At 35.9% G+C, this 21,858-nt stretch overlaps 1 protein-coding gene across 3 annotated transcripts in view; it reads left to right on the forward strand.

Moving 5' to 3' along the window:
- The window catches only part of DYNC2H1 (dynein cytoplasmic 2 heavy chain 1), a 180,513-nt gene extending 163,696 nt beyond the window's left edge, over positions 1-16,817 (forward strand). For all 3 annotated transcript variants that reach the window (XM_026843929.1, XM_026843951.1, XM_026843940.1), the window contains 4 exons: positions 2,004-2,113; positions 2,455-2,536; positions 10,125-10,241; positions 14,914-16,817. In XM_026843929.1, the coding sequence (XP_026699730.1) occupies positions 2,004-2,113; positions 2,455-2,536; positions 10,125-10,241; positions 14,914-15,072 (468 nt within the window). In that variant the 3' untranslated portion in view covers positions 15,073-16,817. The remainder of the gene's footprint in view (positions 1-2,003; positions 2,114-2,454; positions 2,537-10,124; positions 10,242-14,913) is intronic.
- Positions 16,818-21,858: the final 5,041 nt, after the last annotated feature.

Raw genomic sequence — 21,858 nt, forward strand, 5'->3', positions numbered from 1 at the left:
CAAGATGCTTCTATGGAATTATTTGTCTGTCAGCAGTTCAGACAATACAGTGGAGTACTTTTTAAACAATGTATGGATGTCTGGCAGGTGCATTGTGTAATGAGAGTGTAGCTTCCACTTTTTTTATTCAGTGACTAGAGTAATTAAATAATCTTCTAGTAGTTGGTATTTAGAAAGGAGCATGGTTTGTCTTCTCTGTTAGTGATAACATGCGGAATTGTAATCTCTGATTATTTTCTATCTTAGTATTAAACATCAAACTTTCTGTGCAAAAGTATATGGCTCGAAATTACTTATAGACTAGATTATATGGTAATAACGTACTACAGTAGCATAGTCAGTCCTGTGACTATAGAGTATGAAGAAATTATACCAAAGATGTATAGTATAAAAGTTTCAAAACAAAGGATTTTGAGTATGGACTGTTGCATAATCACTCGGGTACATAAATCACTTGTCTGAGGATAACAAGTTCTTTAGTCTGAGATTGTTAATGTTTTGAGGATCAAACTCAGATTTCATTACTTAAGACACATAGTTTATCAAGATTGCAAGGTGCAATGTGTTTGTCTTTTCTCATGTTGGTACATAATGCATTGCGTTGATGGGAAATTCCAAACTTGCTGCTCCTAGTAATGGGCTTCATAGCTGTGTGTAGGACAGCATGAAAGAATTCGGTTGGGGCGTGTGTTCTGTAAGGACAACTGAGGCCAGTTATTTCCCCCCACTTCTATTAGTTTCACTTATTACCAAATATAACAGAGGCCAGTTTTTATATTACCAGAAATTCTGTGAATTCACATCTCAAACACACTAAAAATGGCAGCATCAACCTAGTTCTAAGAGATGTTTAAAAAAAAAAAAAAAGTAAGTATTTATAAAAACTCTTACTGCAGATTGAAAATCAATTGTTTCTTGGATTTAAATCCAGTCTACAGAAGTGAATGATTTTAAAGCATACTTGAAGGAATGCAGTTATTTGCCTGAACTTAGTAAAGCAACGACAGTAGTGACAACAATTTTGATGGAAAACATAAACTCTCTTGTTAGTAAAGGTGAAATAGGGTTTCAACAGAATGTTAACAACTTGATAAAATTTCATTGTATAAAATGAGCTGCACTGTACAAAGAATGAAACAGAAGTTGATTTAAAATGTATGAGTGACATTACACATAAACTGCTGTTTTTCTTTACACTTTTAAATGGTTATAATTTTCTGTTTACCAGTCTAAAATAATTTAAAATAATATTAATCTATGAAGTTACAGTATATTTACACACATTTTTCATTAATCAAATTAAGCCAAGAAGGCCAGTGGCATCCTGGCTTGTGTCAGCAATAGCGTGGCCAGCAGGGACAGGGAAGGGATCTGACCCCTGTACTCGGCACTGGTGAGGCCGCCCCTCGATTCCTGTGTTCAGTTTTGGGCCCCTCACTACAAAAAGGACATTGAATGACTCGAGCATGTCCAGAGAAGGGCAACGGAGCTGGTGCAGGGTCTGGAGCACAGGTCGTACGGGGAGCGGCTGAGGGAACTGGGGGGGTTTAGGCTGGAGAAGAGGAGGCTGAGGGGAGACCTCATCACCCTCTACAGCTCCCTGAAAGGAGGGTGCAGAGAGCTGGGGATGAGTCTCTGTAACCAAGTAACAAGCGATAGGACACGAGGGAATGGCCTCAAGTTGCACCAGGGAAGGTTTAGACTGGATATTAGGAATCATTTCTTTCCAGAAGGGGTTGTCAGGCGTTGGAATGGGCTGCCCAGGGAGGTGGTGGAGTCCCCATCCCTGGAGGTGTTTTAAGTCAGGTCGACATAGCGCTGAGGGATCTGGTGCAGTTGGGAACTGTCTGTGTTAGGGTAATGGTTGGACTAGATGATCTTCAAGATCTTTTCCAACCTAGACAATTCTGTGAATCATAATTGACAAACCCATATTAACTCAAAATGTTGAAAAATCAGACAATAACTTCAGGATTCTTTGTTTTCCTTTTTTCCTCTTTTAGAATTGGGTAGAAAAAGCAGAGAAACAGAAACTACTGTCAGACACCCTTGACCTATCAGAGATATTTCATCCAGACACATTTCTCAATGCTTTACGCCAGGAGACTGCAAGGTGAGGGAAAAATAATCTACCTATTAATGTGTGCTAACGTGCCATTGTTCCCTGTGTGTGAAGATGGTTATTTCATTTTCAGGACACAGATCCAACAAATCATGTCAATTGCTGTTATTAGTAATCTCATTTTTGTTACTTGCACTGAAGTAGAATATCTGTGAGTTACTTGTTTAATGCTGATTTTTTTTAAGTTTAGATGAAATTAAAAATTAGTTTTTCTTCAAAGTAAGACTTAGTATGGTACGGTACACATTGAAAATACATTTGCTTTGGTTTTGTATTTCATTTCCTGTTGTTACATGTCTCTAAGATTTACTATATATATGTTTCCCTTGCAGAGTAATGAGCTGCTCAGTGGACAGCCTTAAATTTACAGCATCATGGAAAGGGCGAATACAGGAAGGCAAACTCCAAGTTAAGGTATTTTACTAGGATGTTTTACTAGAATTTTACCAGGATGTTTTATTAGCACAGTCCAAATCATCTGTCCATAAACTTTTTGGAAAACTGAGCTACAAATCAATTCGTGTACCTGAGATACAAAGGCTGGTTAATGATATACAGCTACAAAACTGGTAGTGCAAATATTCTGCAAAAATGGGAGAAGGAAAACAGTTACTTTTCTACCCCTCCCAAGTCGCAATGCTGATTTAAAATTTATAATTTAAACTTGCTCCATTCTCTTCAACAACCTCTTAGATAAAAAACGAAGCTTCAGTTCAATCAGATATAATCTGTTGTCCAGAAAGTAGCTGTCCAGCAGGACTTGTGGCATGCAGCAAAAGGAAATACATATGTAAATCTTTATGTCTAAGGCCAGGTGTTAGCATTTGGAAAAGAAACTTCTACTAAGGAAGTAAACAAACTGAAATAAACTGTAATATGACTAGCTATTGATATGATAAAGACCCAACATTTTTTTGGGCTACAGCCAACAGAGTCACTACTGATTCCTTAGACAGCAAAGTAGAGATGAATCCTCAAATGATTTAGCTTAGCTTCTTAACATTTTGGGTGGCACTGCCACTTTGGCTGAATGCAGATCTCTTTGCACCTGTTTTATACTTAATTTTGTAGGGAATTCATGAAATAAGTATTCTGTGCTACAACTTCTAAGAGGTGTGTTGGTTCCATGATAATACTGCACAGCTCAAAGTGCTGAGTTGAGCTCAGAGCACGACACTTAGAACTGCATTCTTACAGAAACAGGGTGAATAATACAGGGTGCTCACCACACAACGATGTACTGATGTGCAGTTAAAGCAGAGATACTGCTAGACTTGGAGGGAAAAAGCAAGTGGCAGGGTACCTTCTCTAGTCTGATAATGCAGGCAGACACGTAAGTGTCGGAGATATTAGGGTTCTGAGTTGGCTGCTGACATTATCTAAAATTAATACAGAATGTGTAAGAATTCATAGTCCTAAAATATTAATAGATTGTAAGGCCAGAAAAGATAACTGTAATCATCTAATCTGACCTTCATACAGTAGTCTTTTGAACTTTGTTGAATTAATTCCTGTTGGAACTAGAAAATATAATTTAGAAGTATTCAATCTTGGTATTTAAATAAGAGTAATGGTTGTCTACTTCATTTAGTGAGAAGTGTGTGGGAGCCTAGAAAAATGGAGACAAACCAACCAAGGGATTTTGAGGGCAGTTTGGTTCCCTGGGATAAACCTGGGATATGATAAACCTCACAGCCTGCAAAACATATGTTCTGAGGTTCCAGATTCACCCAAGACTTTTAAGTCCACAGCAGTAAGCCAAAATTGAGTTTCACATCTCAGACCACTCATTCTACCAGGCTATCATCTGCAAATCCTAGAAGTCTGGACTTCTTCAGAACCATCCTACCATCTTTGAAAAATGTCAGAAGTCATGTCAAATACCTGAACACCATGCATGAATAATATTATCTAAGTATTTTCATATGTTAAAAAATATTACAATATTTTACCATTGCTAGATTTAAATAGCTGCTTGGAAACTAGAGTTAAAGGCTAATTAGAGAAAAGAGTCCTATAACAACACTCCAGTAAGATTTATTGAAGCTTATAATTCTTTCTCATGTGCAAATTTATGTGGTAGATTTTTGATAATACTAGTTAGAATACACTGTTATCAGTCACTGTTACATGTAGCCAAGAAGGCTAACATATACGCTCTATTGCTTTACAAAATGAGTCTTAATGTTCCAAGAGGAATCAAAAATAAAAAGACAATGCCACAGGAATAGTAGAAACAGTTAGGTGAGAGGTTATTTTTAACAAAAGGTAAGAATTCTGTCAAGTTTAGTGACGATTTGAATATTATCCTTCCCTCAATAAGAGCAATATTCAGTGAATTTGTATTAGTAAGTATTCACGAGTATCTTCACTGCTTCTTTGAATCTTTGATGTATAGAAAGGCTTTGCCATGCTGAACATTTAGATTCCTTTCCATGAGTCCTTCCTTGTGCTTGTGGAGAACTGGGGAGAAAGTTTGACATTATTAAAGCTAAACACCACATAGCCTGTAACTAGGGCATAAAAATGTCAGTGATTCAGAAAAGTCATCCTCTAAAATGTGTCTTATTTGATAAGGATCCTCCGGATTGCATCTTAAGCTTGGTTCACATGCGCACTATGACTTTTAATACTGGTAAACTTAATGCTGTATCGGCAGTTTCAAGAAGTCAGGCTAACCTTATGGAGTGGGAAGCTGTAATGAGTGGAGACTCAAAAAAAATTCAATCAGCAGAATAGATAAGTCCTTAAATAAATGCTGTGGTGAGGTTGCTGGGACCCTGTTTTATCCCACCTGTCTTTAGATACCTCGATTGGATATTGGAGTTTAACAGCCTCATTTTGTCAGTGAAGAAAGACATGCACTAATTCAGATCTTAAAAGTCTTAACTTTCAGGAGATACCGGTCTTTCTCCACTGACAGGAGAAAACCTACAACTGCTGTGATCCTACCATTGTAGTTTTGGTCAATTAAGTTAAAAGCTGGGTTTTATTTAAACCTGTCACATTTTGGAAGTTTAAATTCACAGGTATCAAGGAGACATAGGGTTCAGGAAAGAGATATTTAAAGATTTTCCAGGCTTTATGCAAAAAATATGTTGTTTATACAATACTGTTATGAAGAACAACAGTTGTCTACTTGATTAAAGGTGATGTCATCGTTGTATAAAATCACTAGTGCTGATAAGAAGATCTCTTTTATAGAAAGTGTAATACATGAATGAAAAATCTTACATAGGAATGAAATAAAAGAAAACTAAGTGTAAGCACAACCGGATGTTCTAAAAAACAAGTTGGAAAGTGTTAGCAAAAACAAAAAAGTCTAGTTTTGCTGTCTTAGGCTACATATGATCCAGTCAAATACATACAATTCTCAGTGAACTGGGTCACTACAAGTTTGGCATTGTATATCTCAGCCTTATACTTCACTGTTACTTCCTCATTGGATATCCTTCTGTCTGCAGATAAGGCTACTAAGAAATTTTCTCTTTGCTAATCTGCTTTCTTCTCACATAGGAGAGATCTTCAAACTATTAGAAAGTTTGTGATAAAATAATTGGTAGAAATGGTAAATGTGATTTTTTTTTTTTTTGTTAGAAGATTTGATTTGTTGATACTGCATGTTCCTTCTTCACATGATTCGGACTGCAGGTTTAAAATTGGATCTCTCACATCCCCTACAAGAACCACATCATAGTACAGGCTATTCTGAGGTTTATCAGTCTCAATTTATGCTAATGGTTGTATTTCACTTTGTGCGAGTATTTCTACTGAGAGACTTGGTTCTGTACTCACATGGTTGGGGGACTCTGTTTTGGGATATGGGAGAGTCATGCTCAATATTTAATTATTCTAACAGAATATCTTTGTTGAAGGATTGAAACAATTAGGAATGTGGACGAACATTAAATTTAAACCTAAGATTCACACATACTTTGTATAACTGTCTTAGTCACACTGTTTTGAAGACATGTTCTTCAAGATATTTTTTCTTGCCTTTAAATTTAGAAGTTTTTGATGGCTTAGAATTTGTTCTGATAAGGAAAAGAAGGTGGAAATCTCATTATGATCTGTATTACGAAAATGCTTTTTTTCAGTCTTCCTTCGCTTTTAAAAAATAGCATCATGCTTCATCAATTGTAGACATTTGGACTGATCTTTCTGTGCCAAAAATTTCAAATAATATACCCTGTGATCATCTGTAAGTAGAAAACATGAAGTGCTAAAACTGTCACTGTAACTACAAAGTAGGCAGAGGAACGCTCAATCAGGCCAAGAATACACACGAATCTGGGTGAATGATCAATTCTGATGTTAAATTATCAGTGTTAATTCAGATGATAGTTTAGATGCATGATGTGGGGTAGATCTCTCCTAGTAGGGTGTGATGAATATTTGATTTAGAATCAATCTGTATAAAATTACACCTTCTTTAGTATCACTTTGGATTTCTCTAACAAAAGGTACTGAAAATGTATGGCTATTGCAATATAATTGCCTATTGATATGCAAATACTTCATTTGCTTTGTGTACTGATTGTGCTGTTGTACAAAAGCAGGTAGTCATTCTTTTTGGCATCCCATTTTCTGTTATTATAGAAAAGAATGGAAAAAAGAAAAAAAACATGATAAGAGGCTTTTTATGTAGTAGGTGCATAAAAAAAGTGAAAATAAAAAAAATATTGCAAGTTTATAATATTCAAATACATAATATCAACATTAATATCAAAACTATGCTCTTAGCAATTGAGAGAAATGCTATTATAAGGCACCTTGAGAGGTCGTCTTTTTTACGGTATACATCCTGAAATATCAAAAAATTAATGATGAAGGCCTGTAGAGGTAATGAAGTGAAAATATGACTCCCTGAAGTCTGCTGTAGTTTGTATCATTTCATGAGAAATTATTGCATGAAATAGTAAGGAAAAATGAATTGCAGAGAATTTGAAATTTTGGAACCTGAGATGTTTTGGACCATGGTATCAGCACATTTTCTACAAATATATGTTAAACAAACATAATCTGTAACGTATAACAATAGACTTTTTAAAAATTAAACTAGTACCAATAGTTGCAAAATGCCAAATACTTTGTAAGAATTAAAATTTTAAAAGTTATGGTAAACTCTACTCTGACCTGAGTTGCAAAAATACTATGCATGCTGATTATAGATACTGTGAAATCCATGTGCTTTGTAGTAGTTGTAATTTCTCTACACCGTTTATCATGGAAGTGAGAACAAGGCTATGACAGTACTCAGCCAAACAGTATCTGAAAGAACATTATTCCAGTGTTTTATTTTTTTCAGTGTCTTTTAATATTGAATCAAAGTCAAAATTTTGGTCTTCATCTTCAAACGAATTTCTATGATTGGTTGAAGTTTTCAGAAGATCAGATGATGTTATTTTACATAAGTGTAATGTCAAAGGAATTGCCAATATCAAAAGAAGAAATGTACGTGCAGTAGAAAGAGATTTTTCAATAGGCAACCCACTTCTATAGAAACTTCTTTTAGAGATGTTCAGGATGGCCAGACCTTTGAACACCCTAACAATACATTTTAAAACCTCTTCATCAGTCCAGTCTTCCCTCAATATCTTTGCCAAACTCACATATTTTTATCAAACCAAACTCCATAACAAAATTCCCTGCAGAATGCAGGAAGGGTAGAAAGGAGAACATATGAGATGAATCTTTCTAATATTTGTGTGATAGAGTTAAATAAGAGCTTTGAAAGCATTCATTCAGAAGTGTAGTAAGATAAAGTATAATCTAGGACCTGTGGTTATAATAGATTGAGCCCCTGACGCCGGGAAGGCATCTGTGGGAAAGCCTCAGTATAATCATTAGTAAGACTTTGTTCCTTCTGTGCTTTTTATGAGATTTTTCTTTATACTCTTTGTTCTTGCAAGACACAAGTGGCACTGGAATGTATATAGGCTGTCATTAAAGACTGTTGACACTAGATCTTTTACTAGATAAAGTCAGATTTTTCCAAAATCTGTCTGTGTGGAGAGATTGTGAAATTGAAAAGAAACAGTACAAAATATCAAATGTTAACGCTGTTTAAAAGCAGGAGACCTGAAAATCTTAGGGAAGATTCAAAGCAAAGTTCATAATAAACTTGGCAGGAGAAGGGAGAGGAGTGTCACCCTTTCATAACAAAGACCTTAAGGTTTTGGCAAGAGGTTGAAGGAGAAAAAAAAATGGTTTTGCAGTTCAAATAGAAAATCTGAAAAAATTGATCCATTTCACTAAGGCCTTGTTATAGTAATTTGTGGAAGATCACGTTAGAGAAGAAGTCATACTACTCTCAGCTTTCCATTGGGGCTGTTTTGGTTCAGGTTACCCACAGTTTTGGAGACTTGATCATGAGTCCTAGTCTATATGGAGCACTGATTGCTTCAAAGAATGTTTCCACTTCTCTGGTCATTGTCTGTCCAAGGTGAAATACAGCTTTTTTTCTACAGCTTTTTAAAATGCAATCTTTCATAACCTTTTTTTCACGCTAAAATATGTCTATATGCATCTTGTACATCTAAGGAAGAGTCCTCAGTTCAGAGTTAGAACAGAAATATGACTTTGAAGGGCAAATTTTTGAAGACTGAAATGCATGTCTACAATCAAAAGAATAATGTTATTAAAAATGCAAAACATAATCTTAGCTAGGTTACAGTTAGTAAAGTATTAACAAAAAAACCTTAACACTTGGGAGAAAAGCATTACTTTTCAAGTATGGCAGTAACTCCCATCGTGTTACTGCTTAACTGCAACTTTTCTTGTCAAATAAGTAATTTTAGAATACTGTAATTACCTAAGCAAATTATTTCCATTACCTCGTCTATGATACCAATCTTCATTGTAACATCATACTTTAACCACTTTTTAAAATCTAGTATACTTTTTAAAATTTCTTGCAAAAGAAAATGTGTTAGGAAATTATACTTTTCTCCATTTGATTATGTGGTCACTCCTCCAGTTTCCAACAGCATTGTATTTCCTAGTTCTAGCACCACTTTATGAATCTTGTGTTTGGTGAAAGCCTATCTCACTATTATGTATTTAATTCAGGGCTTCAGAATGTTAGCATAACAGATGATTTTCAGATTGTGGCTTCTGTTATACATCTGCTCCAGTTTAAGATTTAGCCTTCTGGAAAGCTACGTGAAAGTTATTATGGAGTTAAGTTTTATTATTGCTAAAATTGAAGTTCTCACTTCAGCAGGCCAAACTGACCATTATTATTTATACTGACAAACTATTATTATTTGTACTGGGAAAACAAAATAATCAACAGATATTGAAAATTTTATTTGGAAGAAATCCAGAATAGATATTGTTGCAGGACTTCAGTGAAGAAAAAAAGAGAATGTTTAGTTCAGAGGCTGAAAGTTCTTACTAATTGAAAGAAAGAAACTTAAAGTGTGTTACATATAAGGGATTTTATAGTCACTTATAGAAGCATATGGGATTCTTATTTAATTTTTCCATACAATAGTTTATCTAAGAAATATTGAGTTATGTTAAATACAAGTCTCTCTCGTATTATCTCATTACATTTTGTTTGTCTCCGCAGAAGCTATGTAATCGCGCATTCCATTCTTTGAAAGCCAGGCTCAGACTTCAGAGCAGGAAGTCATGCCTCTTTCAGTGATCGTTCTCTTCTTCTTGACACTGTAATGATTGTGTACTTGGCTGTTGCTAACATATTTCCATTAATCTAATGCCAGGCAACTTCATTTTCATAAGTGATGACATTTACAGGTATTTTTCTCTTAACATTTCAAAGAATGTGAATCCAAATCAGAGGAAGTTCATGCCGAAGCATGGTCCAGATCTTGCTTTTAAATCATGTTTCCTATTCTTACACAGAAAAATGCAATAATTAGTTTGCTGTTTTGGTCACAGTAAAAAGGATCATCATTTATTAAAGCACAATGTAATCATTACTGACATTTCAAATCTGTTATATATATTTTAATATTTTATATTTCCATGGCAGATTAGTGGCTTACAACTGGAAGGCTGCAGTTTTGATGGAAATCGACTTTCAGAAAATCTGCATGATTCTCCCAGTGTATCATCTGTTCTCCCTTGTTACATGGCCTGGATTCCACAGGTATTAAATTATTAAATGCTCTAAACTTTCAAGACCCATAATTTGCTTTTTGCTGTGTAGTACCTTTTCAGTATGACATCACTGACCTGTTTTCTCCATCATTTCAAAATAAAAATCGCTGTCTTTAACAGGAAAAACAATTACTTATTTTATATATAAAAAAAGAACTTATTATAATTTTTTGTATATTTTTTAGCTTTTATTGTTTAGATTGAGACAAGGTGTTTATTTCAGTCATACCTTTTTTTCCTTGCCTTTTAAAAAACATTAACATTTTCAAAAGTGTATTTTATAAATGTATACATGAGTTTGGGAGTTCATTCCTAGAGTATATTTTCTTTGCATTTTAAACATTAAATTGAAATGCAACAGCAATAAAAAGGTAGAGAACATGATGTGATCTGTAAGCAAAGAAAGCCTTTCCCCTACTTACACTAATTTTTAAAAATGCCAATGCTTGCAGAACTGTGTAAGATGAAAGTGAAATAATCCAAACAGTAAAAATTGTTACTGCTTCTGCTCTCTGATTATAATAGCAATCTCCAATAAATAAAGCAAAAAGTTACATAGAATGTATTCAAGCATGTATTGGAATTACAAATTCACATACCTACAGTCTTACAACTAAAAGAAAGCTTATAGTAGAATTCATCTCATCTAAATTTATCTGTCTAAAAGTTAATTGCCTGGTATGACTGAGTTGCCTTAGGCTCCTTCTTTGGTCTCAGTAGAAGATGTGCATCTCAGGAAGTCCATCTCATCATAAGGTAACTGGGATAAATATCTGTCTAGATGTGACTCTAGAGACAGCCTTGAGTGCTAATTCTGGGACAGAGAGGTAAGAAGAATCCCACATATAAAGGAAAATATATAAATGTTTTTACACTAAAAATCATGTGTAAATGTAGAAAGTGAGAAATAAGGGTGGATGCAGTTTTTTTCTACTTATCACAATAAATACAATTAGCAGTATATAAAAAGTGAAAAATAAAGTGTCACCTTTTATCCTGTCCTGTAGACATTAACTCATCAATCAAATTAATTTATTAACTGGAGGAGTTTGTTATTTGGCAGCCCAGAGAACTCTGCAGAGACCCAAGTAGTTGAGATGTCAGTTACAATTGAGTTTATTAATTAACATGAATTATGGCAATGATGAAATTTGTGGTGTATTGTGATAGATATTGTGCAAGGAGCTCCATTGCTAACACATTACTGTAACCCAACTGTTTTTATTTTCCTCGTTATTTCCAGCACTGGAAAGTATTATATTACAGTACAGCATTAGAAGTATAATGGTCAAGATTTAGACTTTGAACAATGCAATACCAGCTATCATCTACACTATTCCCAGCTTTGATGGGAAAGAAACTGAAAATTAACAAACCCCAACACAACAAACACGGCAAAACCTATTGCAAAGTTGACCAGTGAAAGATTTTTCAGTTCTTTAGTTGTTTGCAAGGTTTGTGTTGTTTAGATAAATAAACAGATTTTGAATTTACTTGAAAGGTGGTGCATGGGATAAATAGGGAATTGCGAGGTGTCTTAATATATAGACTCAGTGGTGGGTGGGGGAGGATGATAATAGACATGGTTTTACATGATAACACCAAATATTTATCTTGCACACACTGAAATGAGGATTGTAAGTAACCCTCTCTTTGTTCTGAAAAACATTTATCTTGTGTTAGAGATCAAACAGATTCTTAAGTGTTTTTTCTGAATAAGTCTATATTTTTTAAACTTAGAAAATAAGATCCAGAAGTTATATGTGACATCAATAGAGAGCTTTATCTGTAAAGCATAGAAATGAGATCAATAATCAGTGAATTAAACTTTTTCCAATGTACTTTATATTGGAAGTATTATATTTTTTTCCAAGTCTTTGTGTTGGAAAAAAATGTAATTCTTGAAAAACACAGACCAAAACTTGTCAGTTGCCCAGATTTTAAATATAAAGTATCTCTAAGGAGAGAATTTCTGAACTGCTCTGCCCTTAACTTGTTTTGCCGTGGGCTTCATGGTAAAAAAATGACCACGATCAAACACTATGCTCAGAAAGCAAGGCAGAATTGGAACATTACGCACTTCCACTTATCTCATTATCCTTTTCTTAGGAGAAGAGTGCATGAAGTACAACATTATCTTAGGATTCTTAGGTTTTGAATGTTTTTTTTTCCCCATAAATATCTCTTATGAAATCTAGTGAGCAAAATTCTGTATATATATAATGCAATGGTTTGAGGTAATTTTCAACCACACTAAAATAAAGTGAACTCTCTGGAAAAAAAAAAAAAAAAAAAAAAAAGTAGCTTAAAGGATTTCACTGAGAGAACCCCCTCAAAATGCTGCAATGCTCAAAATGGAGTATTTTGAGCTACTAACATGATGATTATTCTCATTAAACTGTGAAGGTCCTTTCCAGTTTTAATCACTAATAGATCCTAAACTGCGAAGGGTGTTGCTAAGGGGGATGAAGCGATGTGTGAGGCAGTCTAGGCAAAAAGAATTTTTGGACTGTGCATGAGCCAAGGGGGTAAGCATTTGTGGTTCAAAAAGACTTTCACAGAATGGTTTTAACCCTTAAATATGTGTTTCCTCAAAACATCAGTGGGAGTGTGAAAGGCGTGAAAACAGCTATTTTGGTCAAAAAAGGTGTAAAAAGAGGTCTTGGAAGGCAAACTGGCAAACTTTTGGCCTCCCAGCTTTGGCAAAACGCAAATTGTCTGATTAGCATTTCACTCTCAGACTAGGCAGCATTTTGTCTTCTTCAGCAGTGTTAACCAAGGGGCGAACATGGTAAGTATAATCCTTCTGAGAACAGCTGAGTTCTTTCGGCAAACCTCTAATTATTAGGTTATTCTATACATCTCTTATATTGTATGTAAGGATTTATATTGTCTGTAAGGATTTAAACACTGCTGTTCAAAAGACATAGGAAGCTGATTTTCAAAAGGAATAACAAAATTCTTCAGGAATGGTTTACACTTGACATGCAAGACAAAGTGCTTGAAACAGTTATTGTTTGCATGTTTCCTTTTTCCTGTTTTTAGTTATTTTCTAATACTGGAGCTTCACTCACATTTGATGTGATTTGCATTAACGAGTCCCTCATTTTTGTTTCAAATTCCTTTCTGACAAGTGTGCTGCTTTGTCATTTGATTCTTGAAAATCTTTGATATTTTCCTGTTGACAGAAAGGGAGATTCTGAGTGTGGCAGAAAACAGGCCTAATGTATATCAATTGAATCAAACCCTGAATTATTTACACTAAGTAAATACGTCATGGGTTGAAACCCAAATTACATGCAGTAGGAAGTCTAGACTGGGTCTCTGAGCTCAGTTCTACGGCCATGCACAGGGACAATGCCCTGTGCAAAGCCCTAGGAGGAAACCACATCCAAGGCACACACAATTTGTAGTACAGAAAGCGGAGAGGAGCTGTTACTGATCTCAGACCAGAGCATTGTTTGCTCATCAGGATACAGCCGTGGCTCCAGCCAGGCTCCTTCCCTAAGCAGTGTTTACAATATAATTGTAATCTTTGTAGTAGTAGTACTTCTAATGCTGGGGTGTAGGAACATACATGTATAGAAGAATACATATTATAAATTAATTCAGCCAGAAATTCAAAGCGCTCAGTTCAAATCTGAATGCTTAAAGTATCCTGATAATTTCCTATTTAGACACAATGGAAATGGCCTGTTTTCTAGAAGTGCCAAAGAACCCCAATGGTGACTGTGATCAGTATCAGTGTGAAAGGCATTTAAAAAAAACCCAAACATCAAAAAATCATCAAACTTGCTTTTTTTTTTTTTGCTAGTAATATAACTTTTTACATATGCTTCCATGTCTTGAAGTGCTAGAAGTATATAAAAAGTACGAGGGAAATTAAGCTTTTTGTCTGTTTAAGTCCTGGTCTAACTAAATTATGGTTACTACTTATCAGTTCCTCTTAATATCCTTCATTAAATAAGGGCCCTGTGAGGCTGTAATGTAAAGTATAGTATCTCTCTCTATATCAGAGAGCAATTTTTATATTTGGTTTCACTGATACTGGAAATTATTTAAATCCCTAAAGTAGCTTGGAAAGTGTGGGGTAAGATTTTTTTTTGGTGCAGTTCCAACACAGATCACAGCTGGAGCTGCATTACAGGAGGAGGAGAGGGTTGTGCTGCAGGGATGGGGACGGGGAGGCAGCAGGGCTTGCTGAGAGCACAGCCTGCCTTGGGACTCAGCCTGCCCGAGCAGCAGCTCCCTGCAGTACAGTGCTGGTGCTCCTGAGGGGCTTTCTCCCCTCTGGGAACTAAACACTTCCTTTGCCCCTGGTTTGCAGAAGATTTTTGACATACAATTTTTGTCTTTTTTAGCTCAATGAAGCTTTTGACGTGTGGTTCATAGAATCATCCCTAATTACATCCTTTCTTGTGTTTCCACTTAAACAAACTGAGAGGAAAAGTAGAGCCTTAGATATAGTGTAGCAAATTTTCTGAAGCATCTGCTTTGTTAGTAATCCTTCTCCTTTGTAACCTGGACCAAGAGCTGCCTGTCCAAGACTGCAGTGTCTGAACTGTATCTTAGGATCCAGCTCTAGATACCATATCATTGAGGATTATTCCTTTCTCATGTTTTATTTTCTAAGTGATAACTGAGTGCTTGTTTGTTGACAGGATGCATATGGTCCATATTCTCCAGAGGAATGCATATCTTTACCAGTCTACACTAGCGTGGAGAGAGACCGTGTGGTGACAAATATTGATGTACCTTGTGGAGGAAACCAAGACCAGTGGATTCAATGTGGCGCTGCTTTATTTTTAAAAAATCAGTAATCTGAAACTGCATGATAGTAACTCTTGAAGTTAAGAATCATTTAAACATCTCAGTTGTTTCTTATCGTGAGAAAACTTTAGTTCATTGCTTATGCATTTTTAAAGCAGTGGTTTATAAATTCCCCTGTTTATTTTTTTAAGGTATATAAAATTAATTCTACTTGTATAGAACTTTGTTGTATCTTCGTGGTATATTGTAAAAGTTAACATAACACTATTCAGGAAACTGTTAATCTGTGTTGTTTCTCTAGATTGTTATATGCTGTATTTCTTTCTCATACTAGCTGGTCTCTTATGTTTTGACCATAAATATTGAATAAGTCAGTGTTTTGTCTTTGATCAGGTTTTTTATTATCCTTTTTGAACTGCTATTCTTACACCTCCTTATTTAATAAAATAAAATTATAAAACTTACCTGTTGTAATTGAAATTGAATGCTTTACTTGAATATAAAAACGTCTTAATGATGTTTTACTTGCAATCATCTTTCTTGGTATTGGTAGTAAATAAGAGGAGCTTTATAGACTTCATGTGGAGTTACAAATTTGATTAGACTGCCATAATGTTGTTATCTAGAAGTTACTGAAAAAAACATTTTATGATACTGTACTAAATTCCATAGAAATGCCCAAGATAGACAAACAATTCTTTGGACAAACAAAAGAGATCTTCACCCAGTTGTTAAGAGATTAACAGGGGGATGGATATAATAATGCTTTTTGGTCTGTGATATGAGAGGCCCCTGGAGTCTTGTTCTTAGTGCCAGATACTCAAGTTTGATTTCACTGATTCATGATATATCATGTCGGGATGCTGCCATAGTTTTGTTGTGCAGTTAGTCAAGATTGAAAAAAAAAAAAGAAGCAGGAAACTCAAAATCCAGCAGGAAGCAGCATTATTGAAGAATAATGAAGTCTCAACAATTGAAAGTGTCTCATTTTTAACTGCAATTACAGAGTCACCTCATGAGGATATTTTTAAAAGCCAAAAGCGTGAAAACGCTTTTGTGGTTTGCTTAGAAAACAAAACAGATGTCTTGGCTCTGATATCTCTGACAGATTTTATATTTAAAGTAGTATTTAAATTAAGAATATATTTCACTTGATATTTTTCATTGGTGGTTTGAGGGAGGGAAAAGTAAAGCAGAAAATAGATTGGCCACATCTTTCCCATTATAGGTCTTCTAATAAAAAGATGTCCTAAAATAATCTGATACAAGTGGACATACATTTTAAAAATTGAATCCTATCTAAAAGCAGAATAGATGTATTTCATACTTTACAGATAATTGTCTCATTTTCCTTTATACATTTGACTCTGGTTCACTGAAGAATAAAAATGTAGCAAATTTGCAAAACACTTGTCTGTGAGGTAATTTTTAGAAGAAAATGGCAAAGTTTCCAAGAGAACAGAAAGCACTCATATAAAGCCTGTGCGAGCTCTGTGAGGATTTAGAGGGTGGGTTGTCCAGAGAAAGTATTCTGTCATATTAGGCTTTGCTGGTAAAACATCACAAGGAAAAGCACTGGCAACTGTGCTTTCAGCTCCCTTAGGCGCATGTAAAGATCATGTTGTAGCCTTCTCTTTTTGGATCCAACATGTTTTCATAAAACAGAGTGGATTTGAGCTTTTGTATTTCCCAAAACAGGGATCTACTGGCTCCTACTAGTTCCAGCTTCTCTTTCATGGACAGGTAGAGAAATACAGATAATCATATAACTACCTATGTTAGAGCAAAAATTACTTGAAAATAGACATCATATTTTAAGCTACCTTGCACAGGAAGTAGAGACCAGAAATGTAGCAGGTGGCTTTGATAACCAGTTTTCCTTATTATGGGAAATAAAAATCTACTTTCATGGGTTGTAGAAATAAAACATTAGTAGAACATTGTGGGGATTTTCATGTTTTGGGTTGGGTTCTTTTTTCTCTAATTGTAAGCTTCAAAGATGCCTTCCATCTTGACAAGTGTAAATACAAATATTATTTAAAGCCTCTTGTTTCAGGTCTCCTTTTTATATATTTAGTCAGGAAGCCTTTACTGATTCTATTAATATAGAGATACTGACTGTATCACAAAAACCAGGTATAAGACAGACTCCTCCAGACCTACCACACTATTTCTATTTCAGAGTCAGGAACCAGTTCAATTTCTTACCAGTAACTTGTCTGTACCCTAACCCCTCAGAACTGGCCTCTCTGCTGTGGATGTTCATGACCTCTTTTATCTATCGTCTCCTACTGACTTGGATTTAGAACTGCAGAATATTTCTCAGCTCACACCACCAAGAGTTTTGTTTTCAGGACATGCATTCATGCATTTCTGTTAGAGAGCCTTCTTTCTGTGAGCAGAAAGTACTGTTAGCCAGCTTGTTTAAATCTCCTTTTATTTGTTCACCTCCTGGTTTAGAGCCCTTCCACACTACCAAAACTGTCTGGTTGCTTCAGCTCTTTCATGAGTGATCTCAAAAAAACCCTCTTAATGTTTAGCTATAACTAGAGCATGGGATTATATTTTTATTTGGGCAGAAGTCCTTTGGGAGCTCATCTGGAGTGATCTATGTTATAAATGTGAAAGTCGCTCTCTTCCTAGGTGTCTCTGATGTGTTTATTTATTTAAGACGGGACAAAAAACTGATTTAAGTAAACCTCAAGCTAGTTTGGCAGCTTGAAATCTAGTAGATTTTCAATGATGCAATATTATCATCACAAAAAAACTTGAAAGCTCTATATAATCTTCACAGTGCATTAAGCAGTATGCCTGATACTTATTTTGACTAAGTGATTCACTAATCTTTCCTTCTCATAACTCTAGTCATAACCCTGGTGTTTTGGAAGGCTCCCAGGTGACCTAAAGAGGAAAAATGTGTTCCTTGATATTTATTGTCTGTATACATTGTGTGGTGTTCTTGCTTTCTACAAAACGTTGTAATCTAAATGAAAGATACTATAAGTAACTACTACTGTATATCATAAGAATGATATTTTTGGTAGTAAAAGACATAACTGTAGAGTGTTTATTACCACCAAAGTGCAGCTGTATCACAAGCATAGGCCATTCAGAAGTATGAATCAGGCAACATAAGAAATAAAAACATCAGAAATGCCTTAATAGTCTGACTAGTGTTTCAACAACTGTTCTGCTCTTCAGTTTCAAGGGTATAGGATCTTGTAAGCCTAAAACATATAAAGAGATCTCAGAAAACACACATTACTACTCTATAAACACCCTCTTTTGAAGACTTGGTGAAGAGGCATATCTTGAGCAAGTGCAAATTGTTATCAATAGAAATCAAAGTGACAAAACATGAGGTGAAAAAGCCTTTAAAGAATAGCAAAATCTTTGAAAATAATGAAGATTGTGCAGTAACATCTGAGTGTGCTTAAAATACAAATAACTTTTTTTAAAACAAATGCATTTATTTTATATTTAAAAAGGAACAGTTTCTTCCTTTTGCAATTTATAGCAGACAAGTATTCGTGAGGTATTGGTGATGTCATCTGTTGGAAGTGAGGAGTTTGGTGTGTTTTGCAAGTTCACAGCAAGTCTACTGTCACAGAGCATACTATGTTCCCAAACAGAAGAATACATGTTTGTTGAAGAGTCAGACTCACATTTTGGTGTTAATTGAGATAAACTACCTTTCAGAAACAAGACCTATGATTGTGATAGTGTAACTCATTTTTGTTGTGATAAGGGAAAACTAGTGTTGATTTTAGATATTTTTTCCAGAACATTTTTAGAATTCCACTAAAATCCATGGAAGGGAAGTTATGCAAGTTATGCTGAGTACAAATAGAACTGGTCATGCAAATTAGTCTTTCTTCCTTGATTTCTTTATTTCAGCTTTCAGAGAACAGTACTAAGAAGAGCAGTAATTTCTCCCAAAACAGCTATATAATTGTTAGAGCTGAAGAGGGGAAAAGAACTGAACTCCATGCTCAAAAGCATCAAATATGAATCATTATACAGCCTCTTAAACTGGTAGACTGTCTTTCATTGACAAAAATGGGTTTACATAAATTACAGTTAATATTCATTACCATACTAAAAATGTGCAGGCTTGACTCAGGCTAGAAATTCTTAGATGAAATTTTACATATACATTTTAAAAATCCATTTATTTTTTACATTTTTAATCCTTTGAAAACAAAAGATGTGAGTAAAAATAGATGTAGAAGCATCTGAAGACAAAGAGAAGGTCACATCTGAGAAAAAAAGCTCACCCTCAGGAGTCCTTATGCTACATTCTCCTCTGGAGGTGTTCAACTTTGTGAGTGCGCTGGAATTCTTCATGTATTAGAAGCTTCCTTGGAAACTCTGCTGCTTGTGAGGGCATCCTCCTTCACCTTGGCTCATCGCCTCCTGTGTGTGAGGCTGTATAACAGCACCGTTTCCTGTGTCTTCATTTCAGCCAACGAAGCTGCTTAGAGCAGAGCTCACTAAATGGATGTGTTTCAAGAAATGCCTCTCTTTTAAGATCTAGATTTCTTATTTCTGGTTCTTATGACCTTTCTGTTAGATGCCTAGAAAGCAACAGAACAGGGTTTTTTCACTTTCAGTAGGTTTGTTCAAACAGAAAGACTTTTCACTGGTACATTTTAGAAAATCAAAGAATAAAGTTGGTGTTACTTATTTGAAGAGCTTCAGAACAATAATTACTGTTAATATAGACTGCAATTTGCCTGAGCAATAGTTCTTAGGGTATGATCTTTGTGGAAGTTGAGGTGTCTTTTGCCTTGCCGTACCCTTCCCTTCCCTTCCCTTCCCTTCCCTCTGTACACTTTATAATGCATAAAGAATCATGATAGAATATTCAGAAAGCTTTGTACAGACTGATTCTAGAATGGCGTTGTAGGTATGTGAGACTAGTTCAGGCAAGAATTTGGGTATTCATGCTGTGTTACAGTACATTGTTATTCTACTTTTTTGTTATCAAAACCATCAGTATTGCTGTGTTCTTGTTCAACACATAAATTAACTGAGAGCCCATATAATTTGAGCACAGTGTAAAGATGCTGTCCAGCGCTCATTGATAATCCTGTAAAGGAAGTTACCTAAAGAGCAACAAGCAGGTGGCCAAGATGAATGTCAGGTATGTGTACTCTAACTGGGAGCAGTTTCTAATGAAGAATATGACAGAGTTACTGCTGGCTTTGCATCTCAGGAGAAAGAAAGCTCCCCTGGTTGTCTTCAAAAGAAGTATCAGAGATATTCTTCATATCTTCACACAGTATTAGACTCACTTATTTTTTCAGAGCAGCAAACAAGAATTTTCTTAAGAGGTCATCTTTGGAAAAAACAATTAGTAATCTTGTTTATGAAGTGTAGCAAATAGGCCATTTCATCATCAGAGGTGTCTAACTCCTCTCAGTCCCTGATGAGGTGAGTTCATAGAATGGTTTTGGTTCGAAGTAACCTTAAAGATCATCTGGTTCCACCCGCCTGCCATGGGCAGGGACACCTTCCACTAGCCCAGGTTGCTCAAAGCCCCGTCCAGCCTGGCCTTGAACACTGCCAGGGAGGGGGCAGCCACAGCTGCTCTGGGCAACCTCTGCCAGTGTCTCACCACCCTCACAGGAAAGAATTTCTTCCTCCTGAGTTCTTCGCATGCTATCCCCCATGGTACTATCGCCAAGCATAAGAGGGTGTTTCATACACTTTTATCTCTCTGCTGAGGTTGCTAAGAAATGTCAACGGTTGAGCGGTTTTGTGACGGTGGTGATCATATCAACATCTGCCACTAGATGGTACTGTGGACTAGACCCTCATGAGAGACTGGCACAGAAGATTTAGGGGTGTTTGGAAGGTAAAGACAATTTATAGTATATATAACATTGCAACAACAGTCTGTTCCGAGGGAAATTTTCTTATCAGCAGTGCTGAATAAGCAGCTATGTCTTTAAAAAAAATTACTTATAGTTCGTTTTGATGTAGTTCTCTTTAGAAATAAATGATTCACCAAGTGAATTTCTCAGTACCTAGAGATGCTGTGGTTGTGGAAGTGGGTAAGGTGCTGAATGACCACTCTGGCCCATCTGCAGCTATTTCTGTAAATCTTCAGTATCTGCATGGGAAGAAGGAACAGTGAGGAGAATTATACCTCTGCAGCATGGAAACCCAGCAGCTTCCTGGGCTGTATCGGAGTGTTGCCAGCAGGCTGCAGGGGCCTTCTCTGCTCAGTATTGGTGAGACACATCTGGAGTTCTTGGTCCAGTGCTGGGCTGCCCAGTACAAGAGAGTCGTGGACATACTGGAACGAGTCCAGAGAAGGACCATGAAGGTGATTCAGGGAGTGGAGCATCTGACATACAAGGAGAGGCTGCAAGAGCTGGGACTGTTCAGCCTGGAGAAGATTCAGCAGGCTTATATCAGTGTGCATGCATATCTGATGGTGGGACAGTAAAGAAGATGGAACCAGACTCTTCTCAGTGGTGGCCAGTGAAAGAAAAAGAAGCAATGGGCACAAGCTGAAATCCATGAATTTTTGTTTAAATAGAATTTTATTTTTTTTTACTCCTAAGAGTGACCAAGCAGTGGCACAGGTTGCCCAGAGAGGTTGTGGAGTCTCATCCTTGGAGATCTTCAAAGCCCAGCTGGACAGAGTCCTTAGCAACCTGCTCTAGATGACCACGATTTGAGAAGTGGGGTAGGACTAGATGATCTCCAGAGGTGCTTTCCAACCTCAGCTGTTCTATGATTGTATAATCCTGTGAAATGCCTGGAAACAAAGAGAAGCTGTTTAATATCAGAAACTCTGTGACATGGGAACAGGAAACCCAGTT

This window comes from Athene cunicularia (genome assembly GCF_003259725.1).
Source record: "Athene cunicularia isolate RWA chromosome 1 unlocalized genomic scaffold, athCun1 chr1_part1, whole genome shotgun sequence".
In the NCBI taxonomy this organism is placed as follows: Eukaryota; Metazoa; Chordata; class Aves; order Strigiformes; family Strigidae; genus Athene; species Athene cunicularia.